At 36.9% G+C, this 12,855-nt stretch overlaps 1 protein-coding gene across 1 annotated transcript in view; it reads left to right on the plus strand.

Annotated features, from left to right (window-relative positions):
- The first annotated feature begins 4,266 nt into the window (after positions 1 to 4,266).
- LOC148941013 (uncharacterized) overlaps positions 4,267 to 12,855 on the plus strand; it is a 157,765-nt gene continuing 149,176 nt past the window's right edge. The window contains exons 1-3 of the mRNA XM_089105142.1: positions 4,267 to 4,404; positions 4,912 to 5,256; positions 8,247 to 8,321. Coding sequence (XP_088961268.1) covers positions 4,267 to 4,404; positions 4,912 to 5,256; positions 8,247 to 8,321 — 558 coding nt within the window. The remainder of the gene's footprint in view (positions 4,405 to 4,911; positions 5,257 to 8,246; positions 8,322 to 12,855) is intronic.

Raw genomic sequence — 12,855 nt, forward strand, 5'->3', positions numbered from 1 at the left:
AAACATTGAACGAATTTGGTTACGTTTGGTTTTACTAGAGCAATTCCATAAAGGGGTTAAAAAAAAGACATGTGGCGCGAACATGGCGTTACAGAGACGACCGAGCGTAATTTTGTCAACTTGACCTTTAATTCGTGCTAGCAAACCGTAAATTTTCCACAGTTTTTCTTTAAGTGCTGCAATAACTAGATTTTTAGAAGCTTTAATAGATTTTTCATATTGGAGTCCGAGATACTCAAACTTATCCTTTTGTAGAACTGTCTTCCCGCAAACATCAACAACACGATTTGGCAATGTTTCGTCGTTTAAAACGACGAATTCAGTCTTAGACGGCTCTGTTGTTAGCCCAATATCACCAAGTGCAGATGACACGGCATTAATATCTTTCTGTAAAGACTCTAAATTATCACCTATCAAAAGTAGATCATCTGCGTAAGATAGATGACTAGCATCAATTCTATCATCTATCAAAAATTCATCTATCGATTTTGTTGCAGAACGTATTGCATTGTTAAATATCAGAGGGCTGATTACTGAGCCTTGTTTAACACCCCAACGAGTATCTATAGGTCCAGAAAGCTGTCCCACAAACCAAATTCTTGCATGAGATTTTCAATACCATTGTCATAGACAATTAAAATTAAAGGGATCAACTCTTGCCCTTAGTAGTGACAGGACTGCTTGCGAATGTAAGACAGAATCAAACGCTTTAGATATGTCTATTGCGCAGACGAATAACGGAGTTTTTCTTTTCTTAAAATTTTCAACAATTGAAATAAAAGTTGCATTTGCATTCTGAACACCGAGACCGGACCGAAAACTGAACTGATTGTCACCCACATCCGCTCACGCTGCCACTATAGGGCATAGTATCTTCTCCAGTAACTTTGCTAGAACTGAACAAATAGTGATGGGCCTGTACGAATAATAATCTTTAGGGTCTTTACTTTCTTATGTATACAGGTAACGACCTCCTTACACAAACCTTGTGGGACAGACTGTTGCGATACTATTGCTTGAAACAATAAAGCTATGTAACTAAACAGTTTAGGGGTACCATACCTCAGATGTTCCTGCTGAATACCATCTGCCCCAGGCGATTTTCCTAATAGAAGAGGACGAGCAAAAGATTCAGCAGATGACGGGGTAATAGTAAGCCAGTTACTGTATTGGTTTAGTCGAGCAAAATGCTGCATAAGAATGTCCCGGAAATTACTTTCTAATAATAGAGGATCAGCCGCAAACATTGAAGAAAAATGTTCAAACCATCTATTTATTTCAATGCTATCGGGCGACGACTAAGAATAACGGATAACTTCAGACACTTCTCGCCATAGCTGATGAGGATTATTTTTTATTTCCTGCGATAGCTCCTTAACCCGACTTCTTTTCCAAGATTTCACATTTTTTTGTTATTGGTGTTTACTCGACTTCATAATTTTAAAAACCCATCCTGAACGCGGTCTTCCACAGTCAGCCCAAATTTGTCTCCAAAACCCATAGCAAGACTTTACAACCTTCAAACCAGGAAAATATGACCAGCCTCTCTTACGGGAATTCAGCTTTATTTTTTCCGACGGGACTGCAACGGATCCAGCCATTTTCATACTATGCACCAGTTCAAGCCAATAACAATTCAAATCGAGAAACCGGTCAGATTTTACCCGCGAGAGCAAATGAAATGGAACCCTTATCTTATCTAAGCACGAATCAAGTAGCATCTGGTAAGTAAATATATCAATACGACTCCAGTTCTGTTTAGTGAACCACTTGGGTCTAGAGGGAGCATATGTCTCAAAAGAACTGAGTGGTAAATGAAACTCAAGATGCGATTGGTCACTTGAAAGAAAGTCATCAGAAACATTAACTATCTCCCATATCCCATATCTCCCAGATCCCCCATATAAGTTAACACAAAATCGAGATTAGAAGTGCTACCACCGTTGTGTGCATAGGTGAACGATCTATTTTTCTGTAGACATTAGAAAATTTGCGGCAATGTAGCATTTAACATTTGTGAGCGACCAATGGTATTATCATTAACGTCCGTATTAAAATCACCCATAATAACACAAGCTTTATGGGTAAGAGCTATTCTTTCAAGTAGTTTCGACAATGACAAGCAGGCAGAAGTAAACTTCTGACTTGATCAGTCATTTCTATAGTTTGTGCCCATATAAACGCAAATAGTAATAGAACCACTAAATTCTGCCGTAAGACATACATCATTAGACTCAAACAGATTACAATTATACTTTTTTCTAACAGCTATCATTAAGCCCCCCGAGGGTTCCTACATTACAGCTACTAATGCTGCTACCACTACTAGGGGAGACCGGCCCAGGGTCGGCACTGCCCACGTTCGGCCAAAGCAAATAATTTCAATTTAAAAACAAAGGAAGACTTCTGGTAGGGTGCAAAAGCCTGCCTGATGGATGTCTATTTTTGTTAAATGGCTGGCCTTGATAAACAATTTAACCGAAAATATCAGATTGGATCATGTTTTATGGTGAGTAAATCCTGAATTTTGTCCAAGTTTTGTCTGAAGCTCTACGCCTAGCTACAAATACTTGATAGGATATAAGCTCACGTTGCATTCTCTGATTAACTGCCTGTCTTTTGGCATCTTAGAAGACGCGCCATCTTCACCGGTCTGCTGCTAACATTTTTTCATCCCGTGAAATGGCGAATTCCCACGTTCGGCCACAATATCCGGGGCAAGTTTGGCATGCCAAACCAAAGCGTCCGAACGTGGGCTTAGAAAAGCTGAGTAAACAGCGTCTGAAGCTGGGCTTTCATGCTTATAAAAGCTGAGTAAACAAAATATTTTGAGAATATGATATCAGTTTTTTCTGTCTTAGTCGACAAGAAGTATGTCAGATCCTCTGCAAGCTCTATGGGTGTCTCTAGAGGAACACTACAAGACTAATTGAAAAAAGTTGAGCAGCTGAATATTCCTCCACAAAGCCTGGACCTGAGTTTCTTTACACCCGGTTATAACACAAGACAAATATTTACTGAGGAGTAAAAAAAAGACTAGAAACTTACCTGAAAACGATAGCTGATATGCATTTCGGCTGTACTCCACTGGAAGCGCGTAAACTTGCAAACACCTATGCCATTACTAAGGGTATAAAACTAGCATACAACTGGAAATGTGAAGCTAGTGGAGGTGGAGCCATTGCAGGCGAGGATTGGTATCGTGGTTTTATGGCTCGCAATAAGACTCTATCAGTAAGAATACCAGAAGGTACAAGCCTAGGACGGACGGCTGCTTTCAACCGTCACACTGTAGGAAGTTTCTTTGACAACCTGGAGCGGGTCCTAAATGAAAACAAGTTCAGACGAAGGGACATCTGGAATGTAGATGAGTAGGGTTTGACAACTGGCCACAAGCCTGGTAAAATCATTGCACGGCGAGGGAAGAAGCAAGTAGGGAAAGTCACGTCAGCGGAAAGAGGCCAGTTGACCGCGGTGTGTGCTGGTGTTAATGCCATTGGGAACAAAGTCCGTCCTCTGCTTATTTTCCCCTGGAAATAGTGTCCGGAAATTTTACTCAAGGGGCTCCACAGGGAACCATCATGACCGGCTCAGAAAATGCTTCTGGCTGGATGCCTCCCTTTTTCTGCTTTACTTGCAGAATTTTATCAATCATGTCAAACCCTCCAAACAGTCCCCCGTACTTATGGTGCTAGATAACCACATCAGCCGATACATCACTGAATTGCTTGATCTGGCTAAAAATAATGGTGCTGTACTTTTAACTGTCCCTCCTCATACTACTCACAAACTACAGGCTCTAAACAGGACAGTCATGGGGTCACTCAAGTTCCACTACAACCGGGAAGCTGCAAGTTTAATGACTGCCCATAAATTTAAAACTATATCAATGTATAACATTGCCCAACTGCTGGGGAAAGCATGTCCGAAGGCTTTCACTCCTGAGAATATCATCAGTGGATTCAGAGCAAGTGGGATCTGCCCCACAAACAGAGATGTCTTCAAGGATTATGAGTTCCTCTCGTCCTATGTCTCAGATAGACCACCAACAATATCTAGTGAAGCACCCACCAATGAAGTTTCTATGCCCAGCGCAAGTTCTGTGGGACATTTAGACTTTTATTTTAACATAGACGCCGATACTGAAGCAGCACAGGTTCCAGCTCCGAATGAGGAGCAAAGGTTGGCAGATGATTCGTTCAAAGAGATCGGAGATACGAACCCCTTCCCGAAAGGCTCACCGCGAAATATTAACAGGAAAAAAATATGAAGAAGTCAAGAGTACTCACCGACACCCCTGTGAAAGAACGCATTACTGCCGGAATAAACGCTGCATCTGCCAAGAAAGCCCTAGTCCAGGAAATAAAGAAAGTCAGAGAAGCGAAAAGGCTAAAGAAACGAAAAGTATGTTTCTAAGATTGTTTGATTGATTTTTTGCTATTTACTCCTAAGTTTATCTAAAGCATTTGATTCTTCTACCATTCTTTCAGGGAATCTCTATTACCTAATTTGTTTTAAGAAAATTAATCTGAATTTTTTTATTTAAACTATTTCTCGATTATTTGGAATATCCTTATAAATTCTAAATTTTCTTATTTCTAACCTGATGTTTCACTCTTTTTTAATAAAGTTCAATTGGAGAAAAAATTCATTTAACTCAGACGAAAAAATTGTTTGATGCACGCCTAGTGAACGCGTTTGCGACTGCAAGGCATATGCTGGTATCAAATACTGTAAGTGTTGAAAGGGGTGTCACGTGCCCGGGAAATGGAGATATCATATCTCCACTCATCTAGTTTTTACTATTTTGCTGCATATCAATCTAAGTGAAATTGCCATAAACTTTGAATTGTGTTGTCGAAAGAAAATTAGATTTAACTTAAACTTTTAAAGTTATTTCATTTATTTTAGATTGATAAATTCGGAAAGATTGTGACAAGCAAAAAGATGGGAACCAGTTTTATAGCTTTGGTGCTCTACTTCTTCACACTCTACCTCATTAAGTATACATCTTCTTCGAGTGTTCTGAATTTTGACATGTTTTTGTCGGTATCACAAAATGCAACACTGCCACTCGAAATTATGAGACTAAAGCCCCAAAGGGAAAAAGTGGTTTTCAATATACAGAATTCAGATAGTAGCGCCAAATTTGACATTGTCTCAGAAGGCGGATATGGCATCGTCCGACTTGTAGAAATTGCGACTGCAGGCTCCCATAGTGTTTGGATAGCATCGAGAGAAACCAACAAGGGATCGGTATGCACTTTTCTCATGAAATCTAAATAATTTAGATGATTGGATTAGTCATAGTTAATTAATGTAATTATTTAAAACTTTCAGCCATGGCTTATAAAACATTAACTTAATTGTGCTGTGAAGAAAGTACAAGGACATCATCTAATATTCTTTAGAGATGTTTCTGCGTGAACCTGCACATCTCCTCCCTTCCCTTCCAGTGAGCATTCCTATTTTAATCCATTTTTGTTTCTTTAGTCATTACTATGGCTTTTTTTCCAATAAATAAAATCTAATCTTGAAAATCAAAAATAAAAGTTTATTACACTATCAAGGATTTACTTGATGAAACAAAGAACTTACGTTCTTAGAACTACTAATCTTAGAACTACTTAAGAAAAATGTGATTCTTGTAAAATAAGGGTTTGGCTCTTAAATCTCAAAATTCAAAAATACTTAAATTGTCGTACGGAAAAACTTGTTGTTTCACAAACATTTTACTTGAACAGATATTGAGTTTAAAGTCTTAAAATTACCAAATTTTTAAGAAAAATATGATTCTTGTCATAGAAAGGAATTTGCCACTAAAATTCAAAAATTTAAATTAAAAAGTGTCTCAAAACTAATGTAACTGAAATCAGTTTTTGATTGAAAAGGTTGGAAGAGACTTTCAATTTTCGTCGTAAAATTTCGACGAATTTACGATTGTTTATTGTAGAGCTTTCTAAAACTCTTTTTTGAGCTTACAAATTAGCCCATTTTCAAAGAATTTCAAAGCTATTTCAGCTAATTATTTTGAAATATATTTTTCTTGTTTTTTTCTATTTTTGGCTTGGACAACATCTATGTGGAATAACAATTTCAGAAATTGCTAGTTTAAAATATTTTGAAAAATAAAAGATAGGTTTTGCCAACATGGTATACGTGTTACATTCTAGTAGGTTTTTGGTAAACAAAAGTAATCTTCGGCGTAAAGAGGGGAAATTTGATTGACTACCAACATCCAGTAAATATTTTTATTTTTCATTTTGTATATAACTTTCGTCTTCCTCTTAGTTTGGAGTCAATATGACCATCACAGCTCGTCTCTTTCAAACCTTTGTTAGATTTCCCCCTTTCCTAGACCTATTCGTTTTAATGTTTTTTACTTGCTAGAGTTGCAGACTCACTGGAAAAGGTCTGTCAAGCTTAAACCGTTTAATGCTCTAAGTTCTTTAAACGACTAAAATATATTGCACAATATGAATTAAAAAGCATATCAAAATAAAATTTCCTCTATTAGCTAAACCTTTTCAAATTTTGGACCATTATTGACAATTTAGTTCACTGTTTCATCACTCTATATGTCCATGATGTAAGATTGAACAATAATTAGTTCCTGTACTTTAATCTATTTGTAATACGTATTGATAATGTATTTTTGTAACGCTGGATACCAATATGAAATCGTTTTTATACAGAAATCGTTTAGATTTAGAAACATTATCAACAATTAAGTTTATTTTTAAATTATTCTGTGCGTCAATGAAGTTTAATTCTATAGCAATTAGTTATCTATTTTTATGGGTTGCTTCATGAGCACCCACCCCCGGAACGCCCCGTGTCACTGCGTCCACGACGGAGTGCCCACCGCTCGGAGCGCCCACCATATTGAGTGCCCACTAGCCGGAGTGTCCACTCATCGCAGGCTGTCACGGAGCGTCCACGATTTTAGCGTCCCCTTACAGACCATCGACAGTCGGAGTGTCCACATTTTTTTTACGAGATACTTTCAACCATAGCTAAGGGAACGTAGCAAAGATTCGACATAGGTCTCAGTGTTTCCACTTCTACTTATTTTGGTAGTAGAATACTTATTTTCGGACTATTCTACTTCCAAATCTCTTGTGGATTCCACACTTCATTGAGCATGAAGTTCTCGCGAAATCACACACAGTGAAATTCTCGCCGCATCTGCGAATTCCGCAACGCATTGCAAATTTTCTACGCTCCGTGCTGATTCGCAGCGCAATTTCCATTGGATTGATTTTCCGCTGATTTTCCTGTGGAATTTTCCGCTTTCTCTGGGAAACATGTTTTATGTTTGTAATGTAACACGTCCAGTATCTGTGAGACTCCCCTTCTCGTAAACCTAGCCCTCTTTTTGAAGCTAAAGCTGGCCTAATAAATACTACCGCATGTAGTTTGCTACTTTGTGGACACTCTGTAGGGTGGACGCTCCGTTTGTGGACGCTCCGTATTGTGGACGCTCCGTGAATGGACACTCCAAGCGGTGGTTACTCCGTGCAGTGGTTGCTCCATGCGATGAACGCTCCGTGCGGTGGGCGATCTGTCGTGGACGAAGTGACAAGGGACGCAGTGGAGAGTGGGCACTCAGGAACTAAGCTATTTTTATCCATTTCAGATACGTCTTTTAATATGTTTCCTTAATGATTAATTAAAATGTATAGCTTTTTTTTAATTTTAGCTAAATATTTTGAAATATAGCACTAATCTAAATCTATGGTTTAATAATGGTAAAAAAAAATATTTTTTTGTTGGTTTCGATTTAAAATCTGAGCTCCTACACTTTTCTCTTGTTTTTTTTTGTTTGTTTTTCTCTCTCTTATAACCTACTCTATTTTGTGGTATGCTCAAAATCACACGATCTAATAATTTTTATTCTGTGTAATTTGAGTTTCAATTAATTTGGAGTTATTTTGTTTCAAGAACCGTTCATGTTCTTTTTTAAAATTCGCCAATAGTTGTAATTTTGAGCCTCTAAAATTCAACCTGGCTATCAGAACTTGGAGGGTAGACAGAAGATTTCCTTTTACATACAAATTGGTAAATAACAATCAAAATATTCGAAATATATTTATTAGTTTTTTTTGCGCCTTTTTCCACAATCTATGATAATAACCTCTCGGATTCTAAGAAACCGCGACCGATTTTGTTTTTTTTACTTTTTAGTTCTTTGCCTTTTTGTAATTGTGTTTTTAATCCTTTATTTCCTATTTTCATTATCTTAGATTCAGAGAATGAAGTTGCATGTCTTGGTTCAGCCTACTACTGAAGAGATTATATCTACAACTGAGGACACAATGGTAGGTTTCATTATCTTTTTTCTGTTCGTATTTAGTTTCATTTTTGTATATAATTAAAGAAAAAGTTTCTGAAAAGGAGGTTTTTCAAAGAAAAGTAAGTAGCCATATTAAACTTAAGACCAGCAGAGTTAAATTCCTATAATAAGTTAAACTCTAAATAATAGGAAACTACAATTATAGAATAAAACTCAAAACGAACTGAAATTATATAAGCGATCATAACAAACATAATGATAACAAGGAAATTAAACCTTAAAACAAGAAAAAAATAAAGTGAATAATCAAGTCAAACATTTAAATAGCAAAAATTGTTGCACACAGGAGATTGGCTACTAATACCTTTCTCATCCCAAACTGTATAGCCTAAGGCCTATTGCTTCGTTTGTTTTTTGGAAAACATAAGGTTAATATTTTAGGTCTATCTTCGTAGGAAATATTGTAAGTCAAATATTTTGTGTGGTTTTAGAACTTAGGTTAAACGATTGGTTAGAAAACACAGAAATACTTGACTTGGTGCAAGCGGGATTTAAATCGACATTTAGCACTGTTGACTACTTATTTTACTTTAGATAGCCTTCTTAGACCTGAAAAGTGCTTTTGACTTGATAAATAGGAAGTTGTTAGTTGAAAATCTGTTAGAAATTGGCCTGCCGTCTTGTTTTGTAGGGATAACAGTAGGTATGGCTCAGTGAAGTTTGTTTGAAGTTTGTTTTGATGTATCAGTGAAGTTTGTTTTATGGACAATTTTTTGTCTGGTCATTTCTCCCGTCGGAGCAAAACAAATATTATTTTATCTTCTAAGCTTTTCTATCTGTTTATTAATGATTTAGATAGTTTTATGAAAAATAAAAGGACCCTTATGTACCTTTGGATTCATTTAGGCTATCCTGTATGCTATTTGTAGATGGCATAGCTCTAGTGGTGGATAGTTGAGATAAACATCAGAGGCAACTAGATGAAGAATTATTGAAGATTTATTTAGGGAAGAAACATTTAGTGTTTAATATCTAAGAAGTCTGTGGTCTTAATATATCGGTTCAAAGGAAAGGCTAACAGAGGTTAACCTTTGTTAACCTCTTAAGAGGTTAATTGAGGTTAAAGAATAATTTCTTTATTTGGATGTTAAGTTCCAAGCACTAAAAGGGATGTCTAGAAATATAGAAGATTGTAAATTCATGGGCAAAACTCAACATTATGGATCACTGAGAATTGAGGTTTCGCCAAAGCAGCTAAGTTAGAAGAAGTTCAGCTAATATATTCTAAGAGATTTTTGGGCCTACGGGATTCCTTTAGCTGAGTAGTGATGAAAGGGGCAATGGGGCTTTGTCGTGCCCGATGCAAGGACGTGTGAATGAGAATCTCTTTTATTTTGCATCCAAGTGTGAAGAGGTACTTGAAGTTCAGAATGAATGTTTTTGAAGAATGTTGAGGACTGGGTTTGGATTAATTGACCTGATATATGAGAGGAATGCGTGTGCTATTAAGCAGTTGTCCTAGTTTCTTCGTATAAGGATTAAACTTAGGAATTTTCTTTGTGGGGATAGTTTGTTAAAGTCTTTCAAAGTTTAATTTTAGTATGGTTGTTGTTTGATGGTTAAAATGTTGACCCTATTGCGTTTTTAGTTTTTTTTTGTATGATTTGAAGCTGGTTTTTTTTCTTAGGGCTTTGTTTGTGGCTGTATTTTGTGTGTTACTTTGGTAAGCATGCTTATGAAGAAAATCGTATTTTATCTTATGTATTTTGAAGTTTGCTTTTGTTTATCAGAATTTCAAAGACGAATAAAAGGAAATGTCTACAATAATGGAATGAATAATGGATGAATGGAATGAATTAATGGAAACAAATTGATCATTTAATGCTTAATCCTAGTGATATTAATTCCTGAAAGATTAGAAATTCAAGATTTTATTTAATTTAAATTTTTGCATTTCAAAGTTGTAAATATAAAGGAAATATATTTGCAATAAAATGTGTTGCCAGTAAAGTGAAGTTTTACGGTTAGGAGAAGAGAAAAAGGCAGTAGCCAAACTCCTGTTTCTATAAATTTTGTTCATTTTAAGTTTGACCTGAATATTGATTTAATTTTTTAATCGTTTTAAGATTTATCTATATTAGTGTCAGTTATCTTTTTGTCTGTTATGATCTTTTATTTTAATTTCTGTTCGTTTTAAGTTTTGAAGGTTTCCAAACGTTCTTTCTATTTCTAAATCATTTCCTGTATGTTAACTCTTGGCTAATTTTATAATTTACAATCCTTTTTCAGAAGCTGTGGCTGTGGGGGCACCACAACCCTAGAGCTCGTATATTTATTAGACTTTTGACTATTTTGAAAAAAGTGGCTATTTTTAAATTTTATCAGTGTTTAGGGAATTTAAAAAGAACAAGCGGAGTCTTTTGCCCTCCAGGCACTATTCAACGTGCCTTGGGAGTTTCAACCCAATACCCTCAACAATTCCTGGGAAATTATTTATGTGACGTTGTGACAATCAGCTTGCACATACTGTGTTCAATTTTGCTCAACCTTCCAGCTGAAAGTAGTCACAAGCAGATTTGGTCAGCAGTTGCATGAAGTTAAAGTCACAGCATCACGCTTTCGCAATCAGAAGTAGCCACAGTCTCAGATACAACCAGTCACATTTGCTACAACAGTAATAGCAACAGTAGTAATAGTAGTATTAGTAGTAGCAATGGTGACCCAATGCCCTTTGTCATCCCTATGCTATTGAATACTCCCCCTATTGGCAGGTCTGAATACAAACAGTGTCTATTGATTTTGTTCAGTACCCCCCTGAGCATTCCCTAAAGATTACCCTTTAAGTGCTTAGCTTTTTCGGAGACACCGACAATCAAACATGAACAATGGACAAATTGTATAATTTACAGCTTTTAACCCAGAGACCGTGGAGGGCTTGAAACCCCTAGAGGCACAGTTAGCAAACCTTAAGATTATTTTGGACAGGTTTCTTTTCAAATTTTTTAAATCTAGATAGGGTAAGCGGTAGAAGGGCTTGCTGCCGTCTGATCACTTTCGATAATTTCCACAGAAACATCATAAAGATTTCAGCTTAATACCCGAAGTTTCCCAAAAAATATTGCTTGTACACCTTTTTGACAGCTCACAATTAATTAGTGCCTTTTGATTTTTTTCAATATCCCTCTAAGAATTTCAGGAAGCAGTTGGAAATATTTTGTTTTAAATTTACACGTAATGTGTTTTGAATTTACTCAATGTTCCAATCAGAAAACTTCTGAAATCAATCTCAAGTAAAAGCAGTCACAGTCACAAGCAGGAGCAGTAACAGTCACGCGTAGTCAGCTTAACAATGTCACTCGTTTGGTAGTTTCAAAAGAATTTTAAGAATTTTTTTAATGTCTTGATGTTTTATGTTTATACCTTTTTTTAATTATTACTATTATTACTTTTTTTGGGGGGGGAGGGCAGTTGACACTAGCCTGGGTTAGAAATGTTTGTTTTGAGGGGTGGTGAGTTTGTTTAACATTTCTTACGGCTTGGTTAAAAGCACAGTTTATAGAATTAGCAGTATGATCATACCCTATCACACCCATTATAAAAACCAGGACCAAGGTGCGAGTGCTCCAGAGAACGTTTTTGCAGATATAAACATAAGCGGCATTAGATCTTTTCACGGGTAGACAATTCAGATTTCTCTTGGACACGAAACAAGTGGAAACCAGCTATTACGAATAATTCACTTTGTAACCATTTCTCATTGATTGACGGAAACAGACTAACCCGCTAATGCAGAAAGAAGTGGGAGGAGCTTTTTGTTCGTACCGAGAATGAAGACCAGAAATGATCTGCGATAAACTTACTGGATAATTCTATAAACTGTGGTTACAAGTGTGTATTTGGAATTTTGTTTAGTTCATTGGATAGTCCTATGTCTTCTTTTTATTTTCTTTTTTTTCTGAAGGGAGGGGGTTCTCTTAATATCCCTTATCGTTTTGGTCTTTTAAATATTTTCTTTGTTTCGTTTTGTGTGTGTGTGTGTGTGTGTGTGTGTGTGTGTGTGTGTGTGTGTGTGTGTGTGTGTGTGTGTGTGTGTGTGTGTGTGTGTGTGTGTGTGTGTGTGTGTGTGTGTGTGTGTGTGTGTGTGTGTGTGTGTGTGTGTGTGTGTGTGTGTGTGTGTGTGTGTGTGTGTGTGTGTGTGTGTGTGTGTGTGTGTGTGTGTGTGTGTGTGTGTGTGTGTGTGTGTGTGTGTGTGTGTGTGTGTGTGTGTGTGTGTGTGTGTGTGTGTGTGTGTGTGTGTGTGTGTGTGTGTGTGTGTGTGTGTGTGTGTGTGTGTGTGTGTGTGTGTGTGTGTGTGTGTGTGTGTGTGTGTGTGTGTGTGTGTGTGTGTGTGTGTGTGTGTGTGTGTGTGTGTGTGTGTGTGTGTGTGTGTGTGTGTGTGTGTGTGTGTGTGTGTGTGTGTGTGTGTGTGTGTGTGTGTGTGTGTGTGTGTGTGTGTGTGTGTGTGTGTGTGTGTGTGTGTGTGTGTGTGTGTGTGTGTGTGTGTGTGTGTGTGTGTGTGT

Source organism: Artemia sp. Qi Xiang Cuo, chromosome 19 (genome assembly GCF_049724085.1).
Source record: "Artemia sp. Qi Xiang Cuo chromosome 19, ASM4972408v1, whole genome shotgun sequence".
In the NCBI taxonomy this organism is placed as follows: domain Eukaryota; kingdom Metazoa; phylum Arthropoda; class Branchiopoda; order Anostraca; family Artemiidae; genus Artemia; species Artemia sp. Qi Xiang Cuo.